General features: G+C 39.6%; 2 protein-coding genes across 2 annotated transcripts; both read left to right on the top strand.

Moving 5' to 3' along the window:
• Positions 1-767: 767 nt before the first annotated feature.
• Positions 768-8989, top strand: LOC103481721 (bifunctional apoptosis regulator). The gene is made up of 10 exons (XM_008437469.2): positions 768-925; positions 1050-1248; positions 2754-3053; positions 3575-3673; positions 4021-4114; positions 5340-5512; positions 5706-5850; positions 6019-6198; positions 6711-6907; positions 7803-8989. Exons 3-10 carry the CDS (start codon positions 2761-2763, stop codon positions 7993-7995), a joined length of 1374 nt encoding a protein of 457 aa, XP_008435691.1. The 5' UTR covers positions 768-925; positions 1050-1248; positions 2754-2760; the 3' UTR covers positions 7996-8989.
• Positions 8990-10041: 1052 nt separating this feature from the next.
• On the top strand, positions 10042-22550 carry txndc11 (thioredoxin domain containing 11). Its single transcript, XM_008437335.2, has 13 exons — positions 10042-10386; positions 13145-13241; positions 13388-13507; positions 14123-14220; positions 14800-14929; positions 15068-15161; positions 16275-16387; positions 16491-16694; positions 17516-18215; positions 18643-18833; positions 19193-19305; positions 19402-19482; positions 20352-22550. The coding sequence occupies exons 1-13, from the start codon at positions 10262-10264 to the stop codon at positions 20857-20859; spliced, it is 2574 nt and encodes an 857-aa protein (XP_008435557.1). The 5' UTR covers positions 10042-10261; the 3' UTR covers positions 20860-22550.
• The last annotated feature ends 685 nt before the right edge of the window (positions 22551-23235 follow it).

Raw genomic sequence — 23235 nt, forward strand, 5'->3', positions numbered from 1 at the left:
ACCCTTATCATTTTATTGATTTGAATACTCCTAACTACTTTTCACTGACTTACTGAAGCACAAAATTGGTTTGGTAACCTCATTAAGCTTTGAACTTCATAGCCAGGTGTAGCCAATCATGAGAAAAGGTATTTAATGTGGCCAAATCCAAGTTGTTCTCCTATTTGAATCTCCTCTGAAAAGTCATGGGCTCCTCAAAACAGCTTTCAAATGATCTGAAGGATCATTTGAAAGATAGATAGATAGATAGAGATGTGTGTAACACATAAAAACTTGTATGTACGTATAAGATGATTGGATTAAACCGAAAATAATAATAGTAATAATAATAAGAGTATGTATTTCGTGAGATTTTGAGAAACACAGGTGCGAGTGCTTACGGCTTGACGGCTTTTGTACACATATTTGGACACAAAAGTAAGAACTTATCATTTTGAAAGTCTTTTTATTTTGAAATTATACATCAGATCTAGTTGCCACTTTCTGGTTCTGTTCTAGAGGTGTCCCTCCCTCTGTCATCCAGAAGTGGTAGCACTGCAGGCCAATAAAAACTGGCCCGCGGGCCGTAGTTTGGACACCCCTGTTTTAAGGTAATGCAGTTTCATTACAATGTTGTGTGATGAAAGTCTACCAGCTGATTCTGGTTATCAAAAAGAAGGAAAACACAGCAGCACATTTCCGGTCCAACTTTCCTAAAAGCAATAGGAAGTAACCTTTTTTTTTTTTTTTTTTTTACTTAGCTCTCAAACAATAATTACGCACCTCTAGACCTGGCATAGAGCAGCAAACACTGACTTCATGCACCGTCAAGCCGTAAGCACTCCCCTGCATTATGCGGGCCTACGTGTAAGGTAATAGGTTACTTTCATTATCATCACCGAGGGAAGTAGTCACAGGTTACTCCAGGCCAGGAGCTTCACTTACGGTAACACCTGCACTTTGATCTGATCTCAGGCAACTTTTTTAAAAGCTCCAGAGATCAGATCAGATGTGACGCAAGCTTTTATCTTTGGAAAAGATACGCACGGAACTGAACTTTTCTTTTTCAGGTGCTCCACATTTGACGCTAAGAACGCAAGGGGAGGCTTTCCTCGGCAACAGGAGCTATGGCGACGGCTGTTCTCGCAGAAATATCTCTGTGCTGGCTGGACGCTGAGTTTCATTGACTACAGGAGCTCACAGGACAGTTAGCCGGGCAGTCATGTCACCCTTCAGCTGATCACCGACCCCAAGCCGAGAAAGAAGAGGGTTAGTCTTCTTAACTCCTGTAGTAAGGGGTTAGGTTACCACGTTAGCTTCGCCGTTAGCTTCTTTAAAGTTATGACAAACAGGCTAACTAACGTATCCAAACGACAGCTAATTTTGACATATTTTTTCGTGTATAATCATTTGTTGTGAGTTGTTTTGCGGGACACGACAAAATGTTATTACTAATTTACCTCGTACACAATCAGTTGTTTGCTAGCTACAACTAGCAGTACTATTAGCTAAGGAATTTAGCTAACGTGCAGTTGTGGATGTGACAGTTAACGTCACAAAGTGTAAATATTTTTGTTTAAACTGTTTTCTTTTTGAATATAGAACTCCGAACAGATAGTGTTTATTCTGCCCCACAGGTGTGCTAAGTGTGCATAACCTCACTGTAAAGACTTTCCATTTAAATTAGAACTGAACCAATTAGCTCGAATTTCTGTACATATAAATTGCTGTGACAAAGTCGCAAGTCTGTTTTTTTTCTCGTATATTTTACAAAGGTCGAACTTTATTGTCTTTTCCAAACTGGTTAGTCTATCTTAAAGACTTCAATAGTTTTATTTGGACTTGAGCTACATTTAAACTTATTTCAATTCAGTTGTAGTTTAAATAAGGTCTTTTGGTATTTTCCTTTTAGTTTAAGTTTGTTTAAAAATATCAGTGGATACCACACAATTAGAATGGTACTTTGTATGCAAAGTACCATTTGCTGTGCATTAGCTGTTGGTTAATATATTCCAAGTATTATGATCTTTCATATAAAATGCTACATAGTCTAACGGCTATGGATGCTTACACTGGACTCAAATGACATTGTCCAAAATGCTGAAGGTCACAGAGTTTAGGAAAAAAAAAATGCAGTGAATCTTTTAAGTGGTTTGAATAGATTTTGGGACCCCATACAATTTTTACTTGGGTGAACAAAAATAATAAATGTAGAAATATTTGGGTTGTATTACATATTTTCTAGGAACATAGTGCCAATCAGGTAACTATTTAAAACAACTTCAGACATAAACTGAAATTGCTGTACATATAAAAAATAAGTAAAAAAAAAAATTGGACTTTGCAGACAATTTCTGTCTTAAAGAGACAGAAATTCTCTCTCTCCATAATGCCATTCACAACCGTTCTTGGAGCTATGCTGTTGTTTGTGTGCACCGATAATTATCGACATCGACTGATGCGAAACATTTATATCATGATACGTTTTCAGCCATGTCGTCCAGCCCTACACTCCAGGAGTATGTTTGGTGAATAAATGGAATTATAACATGATATGAAACCTTTTTTTAAAGTCAATTTTATATAGTGCCTCCTCCTTCAACAGCATAGGACTGTTTCAATAGTCTGCGTGTGTAGTTGTATTTTAAAAGACAAAAAAAAATAAAAAGCAACTTTTGAAAAAAACTTTGTAACAAAGATAACAGTTCCAGTGATAAGGTTTCCATTCTACAGCAAATTCTTTCCTTCACAATCACGTGCTTGCTTTTCTCCAGTTTGGATATGTTGCCCCACATGGAGTGGGACCCAGCAGATGAAGGCCTGGAACTGCTGGCGGACGAGCCTCCTCTCGCTTTGGAATCTCTTCAGTCAAAGCCCAGAACGAGCAACATCTCAGAGAATGAGTTCTCATGTCACTGTTGCTACGACATCTTGGTCAACCCAACCACCTTGACCTGCGGCCACAACTTCTGCCGCCACTGCCTGGCCCTGTGGTGGGAGTCTTCACGCAAGAACGAATGCCCAGAGTGCCGGCAGATGTGGGAAGGCTTTCCTAAGATCAACATACTGCTAAGGTATGCTTTTAGTAGCTCAAGGCTTGCTCTGTTTGATATAGGGGCACTTTAAGCTTTGTTTTTGTGATGTTTTGGGGGTACCTGAGAGTCTGTATACTTTCGCATCACGTAGTAACCCAATGATACTAGTGGTGGAAAAGTTGAAGAAGACAGAGTGTTAGGAGGGTGATGGCGCAGCTTGTGTTTTAATGACTTAAAATCACTTATTTTCATGCGTTTGTAACAGTGTTTCTTATTCAATGGAAACACTGCAATTGCAAATGTTTTATTTTTTTTGCTCTTGACAGTTTTTTTTTCTTTTTTTTTTTCTTTTTTTGCATCATTTGTAATGGAAACACAGCTGGTGTTACTGCCATTAAAAATTAATTTATTTGAATAGTTTTTCCTCATCATTTCCAGGGAGGCCAATAACTGTTGAGGGTGTTTATACATATATTTTATATTATAAAAAAAATACTGCAGTTTAAAAAAAAAGCATCTTCCTGTTTGTGCTCGGTTTCACTATCTCTTTCTCTACTTAGGGATGCAATAGAAAAGATTTTCCGAGAGGTTGTACACAGGAGGAGAGCAGAGATCCAGGAAAACTCCCAAGTCTCCCGGAGCTTGTTGGCTTTTCAGAGGTCATTTTAGTTTTTCCTCATACAGAACTCTGTCTTTCTTTTTTTTTCTTGTATCCAAAGGATTTGTCTGTAAGTTAATTAACTCTCAAGAAGCTATAACATAATCTATACTGTTTTGACTCTTGAACTGTTGCTTTTTGTTGCATTACGTACAACTTATGTGTTTTGGTGGATTCTAGTATTTTGTGCTAGCTGTGCCTAAAAAATTAGATTTTCTGTTTGTTGGGAATTTATTTTAGACTTTAAGTCCTCACAATATTTAGGGGCTTAGCTTGACAATTATTGCTTTGTGTTTTAAATAGTAATTAAAAAAAACTTTCGTTTTTGCTTTTGCTTATCTTCCTTAGGTATGGTGACAAGTTGGGTAGACGCAGGACGAGGCAGCACAAAGGAGCAGGTTTCTTCTTCTCTGGAGTCTTAACTGCACTGACATGTGTGGCTGTAAGTACAACATGTCAACTCTTTCCTGTTTGCGTGTTTAAGGTGGCAACAAGCAAAGCATGAGGGTTTTTCTCACATTTTGCTGTTATGCATAAATATGATCTTATTTCCTACTGACTTACAACGTTAAATTCTTAAATGCATGTTATGCTATTTAACTACATTAGACATTTGTAAGCTATGCTGCTCCATCTAATACTTGAATGTTATCACAGCAGTCGCTCTAAGGATCAGCTGTTAATTTTTTTTATTTTTTTTTATTTTGCTGACAGACGAACATGTTTGTTTTGTCCATGTGGCACCTGGGAGCAATGTCACTGTGTGCCTTGCCACATGGCAGTAAAACTGTTTGTATATTTGAGTATTCACTAGTATTATGCAAATAAAGGTCCTTGTAAATAGATGACATCACAAGGACAGACTTCAGTCAGGTTATGTAGAGACAGATCAGTGTTGATGTGTATGCAGATTTTTAGGTAGTTGAGGTTTCCTTTTGTTTCCTCTATTTTTCAGTTTTCAGCTCTTTTCTGTCTTTAGTTTTGTAATTGAAAGGGAACTTTCCCTGCAAACGGTGGTGCATCTCTATCAATAATAGCACTTGACCAAGTCTTATGTTTGTTTTAATCAAGCAACTGTAATGACATTCCAGGTACAGATGCACTGAATAGATTTGTATGACTTTTCTAAACACTTTGCCTTGCCATTGTAAACTTTATGCTTCTCTGATTAGTCCTTAAAGGTATCCAATATGAAATTGCATAAAAATAATTGCATCCATAATATTTTTTTCTAGTCCTGTCTATGAACCTGCTATATTTGTTGTGTTTGTTTCTGCAAGCATATTAATGAAATCAGAAAACACAACGTGTAGATTTTAAAAAATAGTCTTTACCACACCACCATACACTGTATTTAAAACATGCAATAACAAACACGATTTCATTTTTTCATAATGGAGATTATTTGTATTGCACATTTTTAGCAACAAGGTAATTCAAACTACTTTACATGATACTGAAGAAAATAAAATGACAATCTAAACATGCTATGTTTAATGACTGCGGCATTAATTCCTTATGTTTTAAATTTGCCCTTAGTGTACAGTCTGGCTGTATTGTTTTCTGCTTTCACTTTGCTTCTTACATATTCTTTTTATTCCCCTGTGTTGAACAATAAATATTTCTGTTGTGATTCTAGTGTTTTTGTAATTTCCTATTGTGTCCAGGTGATGGTGCTGGTGTACCACTGGGGCAGCGGAGTATTGGAGCAGCACGACTTGTTGATTAGTAAGCCGGTGTCTAATTGGACACCAGAAGAGGTCGGTTCATGGCTGGAGCAGCTGGGTCCGTGGACCGAGAACTACAGAAGAGTTTTCCAGGTGGAGAATGTCAATGGAAGGTAGAAACATTGGACTGATTGGTTTTCTTTATTTATTTCAGTGTCGTAACAGTTTAACGCAGACACATTTAAACCCAGACGGCCCAGTTTGCTCCCAGCAGCTAATACTCGATATAAATGCGCATTAGAAGATTTTAGCTTGTTGTCTCCTGTCAGTTTTTTCACCGTTGTGATGCTAATTCCTGTGTTTCAGGTTACTTTTGATGCTGGGAGATGAAGATCTGGTAAAACCGCCGTTCAACATGGAGAACCAGACACACAGACGTGCTGTTTTAGCAGAACTGGAGCGAGTTAAAGCGCTGGGGGTCAAACCTCCGCAGAACCTCTGGGAGTACAAAGTAAGCTTCATGTTTGAACAACATACAGCTACATGCAAAAAAAAAAGGAAAGGAAAAAAAAGATTTGATGACATTGCAGATTGCTTCTTGCAGTAGTAGAGATGATGTTGTTTTCAGTTATTAACATGAACAACTTGTCCTCTCGCTGCTTTTCTTGGTCTCTTCCAGGCGGCCAATGCAGGAAAATCTCTGTTCTTGCTGTACGCACTGAAGCGTTCCCCACGTCTCACCATTTTTTATTTGTATTTATTCGATTATTCTGAGACCTTTCTGCCCTTCCTACACACCTGCTGTCCGGCCATCACACACATCAACAACACTGTGGAGAGCAGATTCCTCCACACACAGGTAACACACTTCATCCAGTCAGAAGTAATGAGTTTAAAAGCAGTTGGTAAACGGATGCTTGTCTGTTTACCCCTACTGTTTAATGATAGCACTGTGAATATTGATATACTATGTTGTATATAAATCAACCTAAAATAATGCATTATTGTTTTCTGTTGACACGAGATTGAACTGAAAACCGTAAACAAACGTGGTTATAATTTGAAATTAGGAATTTTGGACCCAGCGTTTGAGGCGAACGGAGAAAACTGATGTATTGTTGAGATAAAAACATTAGTTTGCTGAGTAGTTTTGGATTAAACGAACTGATCGTCTGTTTTAAGTTGTCTGAATGTCACACAATGTCAGTCAGAAGTTGACACACATTGTGTCTCTGGTCACACATTCCTCATGGGCAAGATAAACGTTATTGAAAAAAATAAATATTTAATAATATTCACTTAGTTCCACGGGTTTTATTGATGTCAAACTGCCTGTGTAGTCAGCTTCTGCCGTGTCCCTGTGTGTGTTAGGTGGAGCCCAGCTGGCAGCAGTGGGGGGAGTTTCTCGTGAAGTACTTCATGCTTCCATACCAGCTGATCGCAGAGTTCGCCTGGGACTGGTTGGCGGTCCACTACTGGACGTCCCGCTTCATCATCGTCAACGCCATGCTGCTCACTATGCTGGAGGCTTTCTCTCTGTGGAGGCTCTGGACCGCAGCCCCATTCAGGTACTGTTCTGTCTGTCTGCTCCTTGACACTTTGTTCTTACCATGGAATGGAAAAGTTTTGGTTTCATGACACCACTTGTCCTTTTTATTTATCGGTGCCAATTTCCTTAATTTTGAGAGATTGGTGATTGGCCGATTTTACATATGTAGCCAATCTTATCCACAGATCTTATCTAGCTTGGCAAAAGTCTTAAGAATCAACCTGTGTAATTTTTTGCTCTCCGGTGAGAGGTTTGACTGAGACCGACCCACCAAGTTATGTCTGCATGTTTATAATTACCACAACTTTCTTGCTATATTGAGCAACATTTCAGACAAAAAAAATTGGTATTGGCCAAAATCGGAATCGGCAGGTTAAGCTTTTTAAAAGATCGGTGATCGGCCAGAAAACTGCAATTGGTGTGCCCATACTTTTTATTGTTGGCTTGATGGCACAATTTCTCATTTCCCACATGCTTCTTCTTGGATCACGTTTGGATTTGCATGGCACGGAGCATAAATCAGGGTTGATCAGTAACGACTTTGCTCCGCCAGTGAAATGTGCTGCGCAGCAGAGCAGAGAAGTGTGTAGTGTAAATCTTGGGTGAAAGTCAAGATGCAGAAGAGAATCTGTATGAATTCTCTTCTTTTGGCACAAAAGGGGAAAGTGCTGGTTGGGTCTGCCTAATGTGATATAGTAGCAGTTCCCCACAGCTGTGTGGCTCTTCATTCATTTAGCTTTCACACACACCTGGACTGGTGCTTTGGTTGGTCACTTTATTTTTCAGATTTAGGTTACAAAGAGAACATGCTCAAAACAAAGGGGGCCTAACCACCTGCCCAGGAAAAGAAAGTTACTTTAAAAATGATGCTAGCATTCTAGCTAATTTGTACCATTTTTTGTTTTTTTTTGCAGGACTCTGCCACAGAAGATGTGGAACCACCTGTGGAAGATGCTCTCTCAGGGATTCGCCTTTGCCCTCCTGTGGCCTTTTATCCCACAGTTTGTGTGCAACTGCTTTTTTTACTGGGCCCTCTACTTCAGCCCCATCATTAACATAGACCTGGTGGTGCAGCAGCTGATGCACCCTGAGACACGGGCCCGATAACAGACTGCATATGTCAGTGCCTACGCTATGCTGTAGAGTTGACAGCAACCTAAATAAAGCCCCGTCTGAAGTCCAAGTTGCAGGACCGAAGGGTTCTTTTTGGGTTTTTTTTTTTTATCCATAATTTCAGATAAGTGTTTCTTATCTGAAGTTTGAAAGGTTTTCTGTCTTCCTGTCTTTAGTCTCTGCAGTTTGGAACAAGAGGGACTCCAAGCCGTTTTTGGAGAAACGACTGATCACTGCTGCGATATCTGGACGTCTTCTGTGTATTAAAAACCACAATGCCTATCGGATCCCAGTGACAATACCATGAAGGAAAGTCAGGACTGAACACTGATGGTATTAAAGAGTTGAGCATGACTAGCTGGATGGTCACTATTGAGGACTCAAAACAAGATTTTTTTTTTCATTATGATTCTTTGACTTCTGTAGTCAAAGGCTTTTGTTGGCGAGCTTCTAATCATTGAGGAAATGCACAGCTACTTCATCAAGATCAAAATATTTTATTTGAAGTTTGAGTTACTCTGGTCCACTTGCTACAAATCTATTCCAAAACTCCATATTATGAGATTTGGTGAAATTACGTGGTGTTAACTATTGCAGTTTATAGTTTAGCATTCGCTCTGTTCAGAGTTTTCAACAATCCGTTGAAGGCTTCTTTAACAGATTGCTTTGCTGCAAGATGTGTAACACTGAATTTAAAGATAAAATCTTGAAATTTGTTGAGATGTTGATAGAAATTGATATTTTAAAATGTTTAATATGCTTTTTTTAGTTGCCTATACTGCTGATAAATACAGTTGCACATCTTTTATTGTTCAGAGGTTCAGAGAAAAGCTGTTGCAGTGTCTTTCCATTTCTTTTTACTGTTGGACCAAGCCAATTGAATAATTTAGTTGTTTTTTTTTTACTATGTTTATTTGCACTTAAAATTTGACACTGTGACTGAGCTCTTTTATGTTCTTGAATGAATAAAATAGTTTTTTTTAAGGCATTCAATTGTTTTCAGTTTTTTTTCTGATCTTATGAAAAATATCCCAGGAATACAAACATTTGATATTTTCACTCCCACAAGAATAGGTTAGGTAAAGAAAAATAGAGGGTTGATTAAAAATATTTAAAGCTCAAGCCCTTATATAATATGTATCATTATTTTTTTATAATTTACTGCATTTAGGCCAGTTAACTCCTAACCTGTTTTAAAGGCATCTGTCTTTGCCCCCCATTTTTTAGCATTTCAGGATCATTTTCAGACGCATATTTTTTTTCTTTAAGACCGTAAACTTTGTTTATGTTTTTCGTATAGTTGCCTTCTTTTATATTTTTGCTCTACCTGATTATTTTCAGATATCTTGTTTGTTTGAGTCCATTAACTTTTGAAGGCAAATGCAATTTTAACTATTCTTATGAGGGAATTTCTCGGCCATAAGCATACATTTTCAGTCTGAAAGCAGGATTTCATATCTTTTGTATGGGGAAAATTCCCCCGTATATTCTGTCAAGCAGGAATTTGCTGTAAAACAGTAAATTATGCCGAGCCATGTCCAATTTCTTTTAATCTTTTCCTGTTAAAAAAATAAAATATTTTTTAGTTACTCTTCTTTTATAGATCTTTATTTTTTGTTTGGGTAAACCAGTTAAATCTGAATCTGAAGCATTCAGACATGAAGCTTCTAAAGAAATTAAGAGTGGATTTAAAAAAATTCAAACTGCCACTGTCTGTTAAATTCCATATCATAAATTGCTGATTTTAATCTGGTTTTAAAACCACCGCCCCCTAGTGGTTAAACATTTTAGCGAGCATAGCAGCAACGTCACTGACGTCAAAACCATTGAAGGGACTTTCATAAAGAAACAGATTCGAGCTTTTACGCAAAAAATACACAAACGTGCTTACGCAGAAGGGATAAAAATAATTTTGTTCATAAAATGGTCGACATATCTTCGACGTTTTTTGTCGTGAGTTTTGATGTCGCTTTTAATCCGTAATAAAAAAAAACCTTCAGGGTATTTCACGTTTTATCCAACGTAATGAGCTTTGTAGACTCTCCCTGACACCTTTGTCGCGGAAGTAAAAAGTCTACGTGGGGAAGAAAGGTTGGACTGGCTGTGTTTGAATACCTTAAACACTAACAGCACCAATGTCCAATCCAGCTCCACTCTGTCCCTGGTCGAACCAGTCACCCTCCTACCCTGGGAGGCAAATGAACGATTTGAGCGGCATCCGGGGAGTATAAATGGTGCGGAGAGCAGACCTGAGGCGGTAATGCTGCGCCGGGTGCGGCAGTCTCTCCGGCAGGTGCTGTTACTGATGGCCCGGAGACCAGACATTCTCTGCGGGGCCGTCGTGCTCAGCGTCCTGCTTATACTGGCGGTCAAGTTCACATGCAGGTACTCGAAACTTTCTGCTTCTGTGGAGGAGGTTTGTGCTTTGTGCTAATTTCAGCCCAAACTCCGAACAGCAGAGATAGGGACGTCTTTGTTTAGCTGAGTTGTGATACAGTTTGCTTGTAATGAGCTACTATTATCCGGTGTTATTGCAGCTAATCTGACGTGTGCTGACAGACAAAAGGATTAACCATCGAGTTTATCCATTTTAAACAGCTGGTGTCTCTGGTTCTTTTGTTCATAACTTCATTTGTTTGGGATTATTATTCCTTGTTTGTGTTATTCATCTGATTCGAGCAGAGCCGAATATTAAAGCTTTGGCTGTTTTGTAAGACAGTTTCTTTTTCATTCTGCTGTAAAACGCCAGTAACTTAAGATAAAATCTGACCGGTAAAAACAAGCGTTAAGAGGTCGTGAGTTCAAATCCCCATCAGGTTCATTCTGCATAATCTCTTCTCGAATGAACGACTTCTCACCGGGTACTACTCTGGTGTTCTGTCTGTGTAAATTCGTATCTTTGTCATTTATCGCGATAAATGTCTTAGTATTATAACAATTCTGATTTATTGTTGTCACAATAAATTCCAGCTAATCATGTTTACTTCCCGAAATAAAACTACCGGGATTATTAGTTTGATTATTTTCTCCACTGTTTGTTCAGTGAGAGCATCAATGTGTATTCATCTGAAAACATAATTATATGCAGGGTCTCTGTGTAGTTTAGTGATACAAAAAGACAATACTTTTTGTGACTAGTGTTCTAAAGAAGTGTATTCCAGTTGGGAATGTTTTCTAAAGTAGTATTTGTGTTTTTGTGGGGCTATGATTGGTGTGTCATGCAATCACAGCTATAGAGTAATCTAAAACAGCAATAAGAAATGGTTATTATAGTCACTTTTATTATTACTACAATATTGCCACAAAAAAAAAAATATTGTGATAAATCTTTAAGTTGTGTGTGTGTGTGTGTGTGTGTGTGTGTGTGTGTGTGTGTGTGTGTGTGTGTGTGTGTGTGTGAGAGGGACTGGCGACCTGTCTGTGGTATACTCTGCCTCTGTCCCATTGACTGCTTAAGATGGACACAAGCACTGCTAGTTTATCATGGCTTGGGGGTGACAGAATCCAAACCGTGAGATTGGACACCTTGTAACTAAAGTCCACCCTGAGGTCTGCAGAATTCGTAGAAAACTCTTGGAACGTTCTCATATAATTGCTTACCTGTGCTCTATAATTCATTTCTTTGTGAATCAGCACAGATATTTGTATTCCCAGCCCAGTATGGAGTAATTCCTGTCATTTCCTGATCAGTTGATGCCGTACTGACCGACTGGAACATGGGGAGCCGAAGTTGTCAGGCTTTTCTTGGTCTGATGGTGAAAGATAACAGGATAAATGTTCAGAAAGAGAATGCCAAAATAATAATAATTTAAAAAAAAAAGAATAACAACGTTTCCTCTAGTACAGGGTTGTCCAGACACAGTTCTGGATTTACTGCTGTCTCCCAGCTTTTAGCTCCATCTTGGGCTGGGCAGCACGGCTAAAAAAAATACAATCTCAGATTTTTTATTTATTTATATTTTCTACAATAGTTATCAGGATCTGATTCAACTAACTGGATTTGTTTGGTTCTTTTTTTTTGTTCAAAGTCTTGCTATGATAATTTGATGTTGATATGTTAAAAGATTAGGTAATTCTATAAAAGTGTAAAACTTATACCAAACGTGTCACTTCACAAGAGGCTCAACATTCCTCATTTTGATGTTTTAAATATTTTTCGTGGAGAGGCTCTCATGAAGTTATGACTTCATTGTCCTAATATTGCAACTCTATTGTAACTTTATCACTTTATTCTCGTAATTTAAAAAATAAATAAATAAATATATATATATCTTATCGTGGCTCTAATGCAAGGTTCAGGTGGTAGAAGTGACCTGAAGGGTTGTGTCATAAACCGTGGTGGTCTGTGCTCTTTCATTTCTAGAATTGCAGTGAGTTTGTTACCATTTATCTACAAATTCCATGTTCTTGTACATCTTGATGGAGACATTACCGCACACGGCTACCAGAAGAAAGACCTGAGTATAAGACAAGTCAAGTAATTATTCTTATTAATAATGATGACAATGAGGCCAATCTTCACTCGTTGTGTTCAAGAAAGGGTGCTCTGATGGGTTTTTTGGTCTTGTATTACCAATATTTCGTGTGATGTTATGTGGCTGCATATAACTAATGATGGAACAAAGAAATATTTAAATTGAAGCAAAAAAATGCAAGAAATGTAATTAATGCCAGATGATTAGTTGCAATAAGATTTCCAAAGAAAATATGTTTGTATTAAATTGTGTTTTTTTTACAATACCAAAGACGAGAGTGACTTGCTAACATTGCTGAGATCCTTTTACAAGCATAACGTTAAAAAACAATTTACGTTGAACTGCAGGTGAAAAACCATTTTTTTCATTTTGTTTTTAATGTTAAAGACATAAAAACTGAAAATCCTCACTTTTTCTAGTCTGTAAATGCATCAATGAATAGCATATTATTTATGCACTTTGTTTTCAATTTAATAAAGTCTACAAATTAACCCGCAGTGTACTTTCTGCTGGTCAATGTTTACATTTATATATTGAATTAAACCCAGTTGCTATGTGCCACTGACCAATTCTGACCTATGCAGATTTGCTGTGTTACTAATAAAGAACTACAACCAGTTATTGATCATCATTCCTCACACTCCTCCTTTCATTATTTCCATGTGTAGCCGCGCTAAGGATGTGGTGGCGGCGGCGCGGCCTCCAGTCCGGTTCTTCTCTGCCGATGCCCCAGTAGTGGACCTCTACTTGGGTCAGCTAGACCAGGTGAGGATCAGTAACGCCGTGTGGCGACTGGAGCACAAAAATAAGGCTCGCTTTATTAAATATATCGGATCCTGCTCCGTGTTTAGATTTGAGACTAGCATCACGTGATAAATTCCTTAGATAAATTCCTGCCTTATTTTCTGCAGGTGGAACGTCTCAAGAGCATGGCCGAGGTCTCTTTTATTTTCTTCTATGCTCCCTGGTGTGCTCACTCCATGGCTGCTCGACAGGAAGTGACACAGGTTGCTAAGAAGCTGGCCAGACAGGTATGGAGGCACAAACCACTGAAAGCAGGAGGGTTTAAGTAGGAACCAGCTGTTAAAACAGCCAGTGGAGGGGCAGCTTCAAGCTGTGGCCCTTTCTGTCATAATGTACTGTCAGCATCTACAGGGATAAATATATCTGTAAAGATATAAATATACCAATATATCTAAAAAAATATGAAGGCGGAGTATCAGAAAGAGCAGGAGTTTCTTAAGGAGACAGAGGCCCAATTTCATAGTCAATTTTTTTTTTGAAGTCATATTCGATACATACATCGTTTGTATAAAAACTGAAGGCACCATAGTTACTTGATTGTGCCTTTACTTTATGCCTGGAAAATATATAATTGCCATTTTAAATTTGACCTGATCACCCTGTATAGCAACTTAGACACAGTGTAATTTGCCATCATAAAAGAAAAGCAGTAAAGTTTGTAAAGAATATAAATTTGCCAGTCTCAAAACGTTTGGCAGTGGCTGCGCATTAGAAAAAAATTCAGACTCCTTCATTTGGTGAACCAAGTGAAGGAGTCCTTTCAGCACGACTGGAGAAATTTGCATCAAAAACTTCATTTGGTTTAGTTTCTCTGGTGCAGTTTGTTGGTTTCTGTGCTGCAGGTGCAGTTTGTGGCTGTTAACTGCTGGTGGAGTCAAGGGAAATGCAGGAGGCAGAAACGTTTCTATCACTACCCCATCATCTATCTGTTCTACAGAAAGTAAGGAAGAACCCTGGTTTGGGATGTGAAAACACAAACTAGTGATGAGAGCGAATGACTAGTTTGTGTTTTCACATCACAAACTAGTGATGAGAGCGAATGACTTAAACATTTTTTATCTAAACAACTTTTATTGCATTATTTTTATGTATGTCAATTAACTAAGTACTTGATATTTTGATGAAACAAAGATGTTTGAAACATCATTAGACAAAAACAATTATGGCCTAATTCTATTTTTTTATTTTTTTTGTCAAAATATTTTTTGTGTGAATTTTCTTTAACTAGAACAGGATATGGGACAGTCTTTCTCCAAAACCTCTTCCTTTAATTAGCCACGTTTAATGGTCGGAGCGCCTGTTTGTAAGCGAAGCATGTCATTAGTTTGTGTTTCCCATTTTAGGAAGATTTTAATTGTATTCGTTTTCAAAAAGCCAAGCCAAGCTCTTTAATTGTAGGCTAGGAACACTTTGGACACTCCGTCCTTGGCAATAGAAATAAATGACCAATAAGGTATATTTTATTTAACTGTCCAAATTGTACCTGTGAGTTGTTCATGTGTTGCTTCTGTTGCTGCAGGTTTGGGCCAATCGAGTACAGAGGACCGTTTGTGGCTCCATATATTGAAAGTTTCACCCTCAGAGTCATCACACCACTGACTTACCTCCCGACCAGAGCGCACCTCAAAAACTTCCTGACCAAGCATGAGGTATCCTATGGCTATAGGTTTAGTCTCTGCAAACATGGGAGCTTCAGCAATGCTGTTGACTATTGTATTAAACCTTCTGTTTGTCCAGTTGTACATTGGCTCCTGTTCTCTAACCGGCTGTGTCTTGTGTTTTGGCAGTCTGGTGTGGTGGGTTTCTTCCAGTTCAATTCCTCTCCACAGCCTCCAGGGTACGTCACCTACCTGTCCTCTGCCCTGCAGACCCTAAGGAGAGGTAAAGGTTTTACGATCAATATCACATTTCGTAGACATTTTCTGTACAGTCACAAGGAAAAAGCAAAGTTTAAATGATTGTCAACACAGTAAAGTGAAAGCTTCAGAGCTGGGTGGGCCACCTTCAGAAGCAATAATTTATCAACTGTTTTACAAACTGAATGTCTTTATCAATAACAAAACATTATTGCGGTTATTGGAGGCTCATGACAAAACCACTGTTTCTACAGTCATTTACAAACTGTTTTTTGTTGATTCCCTCTAATTGAAGTTGGTCCTTGAATGCTAACATTTAGCATATTAACAGACCTCTAGCGACTCTGCATTGTACAGCCTGACTTTGGGAGGGATTTGCCGAGTCCTTTACGCCTGGGAATATAAGCACCTGTCTTTTTATTCTACTTCTGACTTTCTCAGATAGTTTAGAAGAAGCCCTCTAACTCTTCCTATGTGAATAAATAACTTGGTCATTAGTCATGTCTTTGCACCTCCTCATTATGTTAAACACTTGTATGCTCCAGAGTTTCTTCAGTTGACGAGCAGTAAATCAAGTGTATTTGTTCAGCAGTGCCTGGAAAAAGTAGCTGTAAAAACATCACTTTGTGAATTTACCTGTGTTAGATAAATTAACTTGTTCAATTGACGTTTTCAACAAATTTAAGTCAAAAATAACCAATCAGAGCCTTGAGGAGTGTCTTGGCGCTCTCAGTCATTCTAGGGTATGTGCTGCTCAGTGTGTTAATGGTGGAAAAACAACTCACCATTACAGAACCGCCATCATTGGTGGTCATGCTAACTACTTAGCATTCATGACGGGCTCCTTTGTGGTGAACGAGAAAACAGGAGGACTTGAGCGGGCGCGTACATGAGGGTCATTGACAGCGCTAATCCCCTCCTCCTGGCTCTGATTGGTTGTTTCTGATTTAGCTCTGTGTTGGGTCAGATGGCAGCAGGAATTTAGAGAAAAGACAGCGAAGCTTTTTTTTCTCCTCACAGATTATCTGTCTCATGTTACATAGTAATAATTTTAACAAATATGTAAAAAATAAAAATAAAAAAAAAAACGTTTTGTAAAAGTTGCAGACTGTGGCTTTAGCGGTTTTACTCTGTGCAGATTTCCATGGTGTTGTGCGGTTTGGAGTTGTGACCAGCAAACACGTGGCAGAGGCCGTCTCACTCGGAGAGGATGAAACGGTTTACCTGCACAGAAGATTCAACTCTTCTTTGGTAGGCAGCGTCACTGGGCCAGCAGAATCTTGTTTGAAACACAAACATTGAATGTTGATCATGTTCACAGTTGTTCACACTGGGGGTATGTTTTCCCACCCAGATTTTTCCAAGAAAGAAGCTAAACTTCACATCGGAGGCCGTCTGTAAGTGGGTGTTTGAGCACTACGAGACGGTCGTCCAGTGGCTGGTGCCTCCGGGGACGAAGTCCCGCCTGCTGGAGGACGAGTTGACGAAAGGCCCTGCACTGCTTCTGTTTATGCCTCATGACCCCCTGCAGTCTGAGCCAAGTGCCATACTGCAGCAGGTGAACACTCATGCAGCAAATGAATTCAGTAGGAGTTGGCATGCTTTCTGCAATGAAACGGTTTCCCAGACTAGATGCAGTGGGTAGTCACCTAGCAGTCTAAAACTTGTTGGTTTAATTCCAGCTTCATGTTTGTGTGTGGGTGAATGTGACCCTTGTGTGAAGTGCTTTGAGTGGTTGCTATGACTAATGAAACATCCTATATGATTTCAGTCCATTTACCATTCTGTATCACCTGTGTTATACAGGATTCACTGTTGGTTACCTTCTGATTAGATTTTTTGGTTTCAAGTTTTAACCTCGTCTCTTTCAAAGACAGCTGTGATAGAGACATTCTAGTGTATTTTAAACCATGGATCAGTTTTGACTGGTTTTCAAAGAATTATGTTCTTGGTTTCTAAACAATATTGCAGTTAATTTAGGATGTTTGTTTTGTTTTTTGTTAATTTTTTCTCTACGTTTTCCCCTCCATGTAGAAACAAGTAGTTAGGGTTGTTAATTAAAGGGCCGGGACATAATGCGCGTTTTCCAGCCAGACAGTGACATTTTATATCCTAATCAAGTAACTGTCATCTTCAGATGTTATGTTATGAAAATGCTGTATATTTCAATGATTATGGATAATTTCAGAATCATCAAAATTTGAAAGGGGTGTACAAATTACTACTTTTTTTAGGTTACTGAATGGTTGCAACAGAGTGGCAGAGCATTCGTACCTCCACAACACCGATACTGCTCTTGAAAAACACACCACCATAAATAATTGTGATTTTATCACGATTCAGTTCATGATTAACTTCTTCTTTCTTTTTGTATTTCAGTTTGCAGACATTGCTGTACGTTATCATTCCTGCGAGCGTTCCAGCGTAGACGACCGTCTCCCCTTCTACACCTCGCTGTGCTGCCGATCCGTTTCCGTTCCGGAGTCCAGAACCAGCGCGTGCGAGGTCTGCCTCAGGCTGTCCGGGCCGAGCCTCCCCGTCTCCTCAGCTCGCTGCTCGTTTCCCTCCGCTTCGCGAGAAGGAGACCGATTCGGGACTTATCTGAACCACTGCTGCCTTCACCAGCCACCCTCTCCCATATCCATGAAAAGCGCGACCTCACAGGGCTGCAGCCACTACGTGAGCAGCTACAGTCCCTTTACTCAGTTCAGTGCCTGCTGTAAAACAGTAGAACCTCAGCTTAATGAATCACAAGCCAAAGAAGAGCCAGGACTTCCTCCTCCTCTGTCTGTCCCTCCATCCTCTGCTCCCATCCAGGAGGAGGAGAACGACGGCATCACGGGGCTCCATTGTCGGACTAACAGGACTCTCAGGTTTTATGTGCTGGACATTGGCCTCAACTGGCCTCTGGCAGAGCGGCTTGGAGCGTCGAGCCAAAAAAACTCTTCTGTTCACAAAGGGGCTTCCACAGAGGGCGACGGCAACCGGGACTGGTCGTTTGTGGCCATCGTCAACCTGAAATACGAGGTTCATTACGTTCTTCAGCACAACCCAGACGCCACGCTGACAGAGTCTCTAGGTAAGGCTGATTGTTGGCTGTAGCTTTTTGATGTCTTAAAAACGGGTCAGGTGGAGTTTTAACAAAACAAAAAGCAAAAGCGATGAAGAAGTGCCTTGAAGAGGCTCAGTTATTCTCTTTTTCAGGGCTGCGCAATAAATCAATAGCGATGTATATCGTGATTAGACAGGTGATCAATATCAATAGAGAACACATCCAGTTCTGGGGGATGTAGGCCAAGGAAAGACTTTAGCTGCTCAATCTCTCACAGCTAGCTTAGCAAGGCTAACTCACTTTATGGTAGCCTAGCAACAGCCTGTTGAGTCATTTGTGGAGCAGCATTTTCAGGTTTCGCCTCATAACTGCTGAAAAATAAACAGTAATTTGTTGTCTTTTTATTTTGTGTTTTTAATAAGACCCAATGTGTAATTCTTTTGTCACACCGAAGAGACGTTCATCAGGAACTTCAGCTCACCGCACAGCCATCTGCAGAGACATTTGGTCGGAGAGGATGACAGGAAGGAGGGCGGAGGCGGAGGTGGAGCCGATCCTTTGGAGGAACAGCACCAGAAGCAGCGCCGCCTCATCACCGAGTTGACCACTTCCTCTTTCGTGTCTTCCATCATGGACCATCAAAAGGTTTAAAAAATTAAATACTCGGATTGCCTGGAATAATTTTTTGTTATGGAACTTGAGCCATCCGCACAGTGGAATATTATTTTTTGCTCTAAACTTAAATCAAAATATCAAGGGAGAGAAGTTGGATCATTAGCTGCATTTCCTTTTTCTATATAATTGCACAATTTGACATTTTGAAAATAAATTTGCTTGATGGAAACAAGTCAGTTTCAAAAACTTTGTCCTGGAAATGCAAGAATAAAGCAAGAAATTTAAAAAAAATGGCAACTCTCGAAGAAACAACTGAGACGTTAAATAAACAAATAAAGATCAAGGTTTTTTTTTTTTGTAAATGTGGTGATGTGAGCTTGTCCTTGCAGGATGTGTTGCTGTTCTACTACACTCACTGGTGCGGCTTCTGCTCCGTTCTCAACCACGTCCTCATCCAGCTGGCCCGACTGCTGCAGGGGAACCACACCATCACGGTGGCCAGGTGCCCTTTCTCTGACCGTTTCCCTGTCAGCGCTGCTGTCAGAGGCTCGTTCCACGTGGAAATGAAAACACTGTAAGCTCCCTGTTCTGTGTCCAGGGTGAATGTGGCTCGTAACGACCTTCCGTGGGAGTTCATGGTGGATCACGTCCCTTCCATCCTGCTGTTCCCCAGACACAGGTGAGGGTCTAAAATAAACAACAATATTTAATTTCTGCTGAATGCAGGTTGTCCCTTTCAGAGTGGGAGAGTTGTGACCTTTTGTTTCTGGTAGTAAATCTGTGTTTTAATAATCAAAAGGATGGTATGATGTGTTTTCCAACCACAAAGTGCCATTTTACAGCAGAATGAAGTAACAATATCAAGTTAAGTTGGTATAAACTGCTGCATGTATTAAATATGACTTAAGAAAAATTTTACTTTGTAATTTAACATCTTCAAATTGTGTGTCTGCCTTTTTAAAAACTCCTATTTATGAAACTCCACCTTCAGGAAGTCATCACAACATGGCTCCTCTATTAGCCCTTTAACAATGTTTTTACTGAGCAGTAGCTCCTATAATGAGCTCAGCAGATGTTCAGTCCCACCAGCTGTTTGCTAATTGCTCCTGGCTAGTCTGAAGGAGCTGAGTGGTGGGTTATGAAAGGGGCACTTTGTGAAGCGGAAGCTTGGAATCTGTAGTTCTCAAGTGGAGCTGCGTCTTGAAGGCGGAGCTAAGGCCTCCCAGGCATTTTGTACAGCTGAATGGTTGCCACGGGAGATTAAAGGATTTGTCAAACATGCATGAAAGAGTCTAAACAACATTCCAGGTGTGTTTTTGATGAGGGAATAACATAATATAAAGCTCAAAAAAGTTGATTTTACATAATTCTGCCCCTTGAACAGAAAATTTGTGATTTGGCATTAGTCAATCTCTCTATCTGTGGCATGTTTTAGGAAAGATGGGAGGAAAATAAATAAAATTACTTAAATGAAAATGTAAAGTAAAATGTAAAGTGACCCCTTGTCTCCAACAGAGGTCATTAACTAGCTTTCTATTTCTCTATTAGGAAGCACCTCAGTATGAAATATCCCACCGACCTTCCCATCACCTTGCCAAACCTCCTCCGCTTCATCATGCAGCACTCCGACTCTCTGCGTCAGGCCAACGGGTCATCCGCCGCCGTGCCAGGATCCGCCTCCGGGTCCGGCTCCAGCTCCAGCGCCGTCCTCCACGCAGAGTTCCTGGCCCTCCAGCACGAAGTCCAGGCCCTGCACCACGCCCGCCAGCGGCTCTCGCAACAGCTTGCACAACTGTGGCGCGAGAACCGCCAGCTGAAGTTCGACATCCGCGGCATCGAGCAGAGCCTGGAGAGGCAGATGCAGGAGAAGAGCCGGCAGCTGGCCGAGGCGCTGAAGCGTCTGCAGGAGCTGGCGGACGCCTCGGAGACCCTGCTGAACGAGAACGTGCTGCTCAAAGTCCTGCTGAGGGCGCTGAGGGACCAGACGGAGGCCGGCGAGCAGGCCGAGGCGGACGGAGAGGAGGCGGGACAGGAAGACGGCCGCAGAGCTTCCTGATGACAGAGCTGCGACTCAGGAAGAGGACATGAAGGACAGACTGAAGGCGGAGGGAGTAAAAGCTGTGATTAGACTTTAAAAAAGTGCAGAAAGAAGAGGAATGTACGCTTCTACAAACAGGATGTCATGTTTAACCTAAACTTAAAAAAAGGTTATTGGTATGTTGTTAACACTGAGATTAACCTGGACTCTTTAAAAAGAAAAGAGGAAAAGATGGAAACATGATGTGAGGAGCAGGACAAGTTTTACAAAGTGCTTTGAATTCAGCCATTTGTGGAAACACCAGTTTATTTCTGATGAATTGTTCTCAGCCAAATCTGTCATTTTTGATTCCTGTACAATTTAAAGCGGTAGTAGGTAACTTTTATTTAAAACAAAAAACAAATGTCTTTTGTTTGCACATTTGTTAAAACTTTCACCATTTCATGAATTTAGTTTGAGACATAAAACCTCAGAAAATCAGGAAAAACTGATCTACTCTGGTGTCTCCAATACTAATTGTAAAAATACACCACTCAGTCAGAAACAACCAATCAGAGCTTGGAGGAGTGTCTTGGCGCTGTCAATCACGCTCATGTAGGATTGTGATGACAACAGAGCCAGTTGTGAATGTGAAGGCTTGTTAGTGTTGCCACTGATGATGGAAGATAAAGGGTGTGAATTTTTTCAGCTATTTAGCAGCATGTACACAGCATTGATTGACATCGCTAACACCTGGCTCTGATTGGTTGTTTTTGAACGGGGAACACAGCTTTTTTTTACTACACAGCAATAGCAAATTATCTGTCTTTTATATTACAACGTGGTGACAATTTTAACAAATGTTATATATATATATATATATATATTTTTTTTTTATCAAAGTTACACACTGCAGCTTTAATGATGGCATTAAAGCTAAACACTAGTACCCAACAATAACTACATGTGTGGAAATGGACATCAAAGGTTTGGCTGAGATGGGAAAGAACCAGCTTGTTGGCTCCGATAAAACCAGTCCAACTGGGATGAATTCCAGTTGCTTCCTTTCACCTTTCACAATAAAAGCCATGTTATAAACAAAGACTGTTAATTTCTATTAAAAGGATTAGAGGAGCTGTCATGGTTCAGTCGTGGAGGACTTTTCTTTAGTCTTGCTGATGGAGGAATGATCTGTGAGATTAATGAAGGGCCTTTTGTTTTCCACCTCTGCTGTGTGAACTCATCTGCTATCCAAGTGTCAAATGTAAAATCATCTTTTACTTCAGTTTGTGTTGAAGTGTGAACTTTTTAACTTTTTCATGAGGAATTGCAACCTAAATATAATTAATAATATAAAAACTTTATTTTTCTACAAATTTTCCAGCTTTTTTTTTTTTTTTGCATTAATTCGATACTTCCATGTTTCTTACACAATCAAGTGTGTTTTCTTAAAATCCACAGATTATGAGCAAAGCGTTGCTGTATTTACCAGAGGAGAGAAATTCCTTGTCTCATCCTACCTATCTTTTCTTTTTTTTTTTTTTTATAATTTAATTTGAATGGTGGTTGTAATGATGGGTTTGCTACACTGATTTATTTTTACAGAAATCTTTGACTCGCTAAGATATTTCTACGTAACTATTCAGGTATTCAGAATGAGATGCTGCAGTTGTTTACATGTGAAAATATTGCACCGGTTTTTACTGATTAAACGTCTCGGTCTTTCTTGCTCTGCTGTTTGTGCTTCATTTTTGATCGGGCATCACTAAAGACAATCCTCATTCCTGACCTGTTTGTCTGTCAGAAGACTACAAATTAAACGTTATCTGGTACAGATTTATTTAAAGAAATAATCCACATTTGTGAAAAAGTATTTTACCTTTGCAGGTGTTTTGTCAGGATGAGTACAGCATAAACGGTTTTCCTGGACTTTTTTGTGCCCGGAGAAAGAATTAGATGCCTCCTCGTCTAATATGGGTCAGCAGGAACATGCACTGCTAATTCCAGACCAAATAAAGCTGCTTCTGTCTTTTCTAAGAGTCACAAGCCTGTCAGAAACAGAGTGAGCCTAAACTTAATGACATTTCCACTCTGGCCTTATTTGTGGGTGATGTTAATAGATTATCTTTGTTTGATACAGAAGATCAAAATGTTATCCTGTTGTGTATTTCTGATTATTTCTTTGCTGAACTCTCTGAGTGGCTTCTATATTTTGGGCTGTGGTGAGTTTTTTTTTTCTTGGACAAATTGAATTGAATCATTTAATTTCACAGGCTTCTGATAGATAAGCAGCAGGCCTGTTTTCTCCTACGATGAAAGCGTTATTATGGAATCATGCTATCCTTGATTTCATGCTATATTGTTTCGTTATCTCCAGAACCTCCAGAAAGTGTGTCAATCAGTTTAAACCCCTCT

Source organism: Poecilia reticulata, linkage group LG1 (genome assembly GCF_000633615.1).
Source record: "Poecilia reticulata strain Guanapo linkage group LG1, Guppy_female_1.0+MT, whole genome shotgun sequence".
NCBI classification, from domain to species: domain Eukaryota; kingdom Metazoa; phylum Chordata; class Actinopteri; order Cyprinodontiformes; family Poeciliidae; genus Poecilia; species Poecilia reticulata.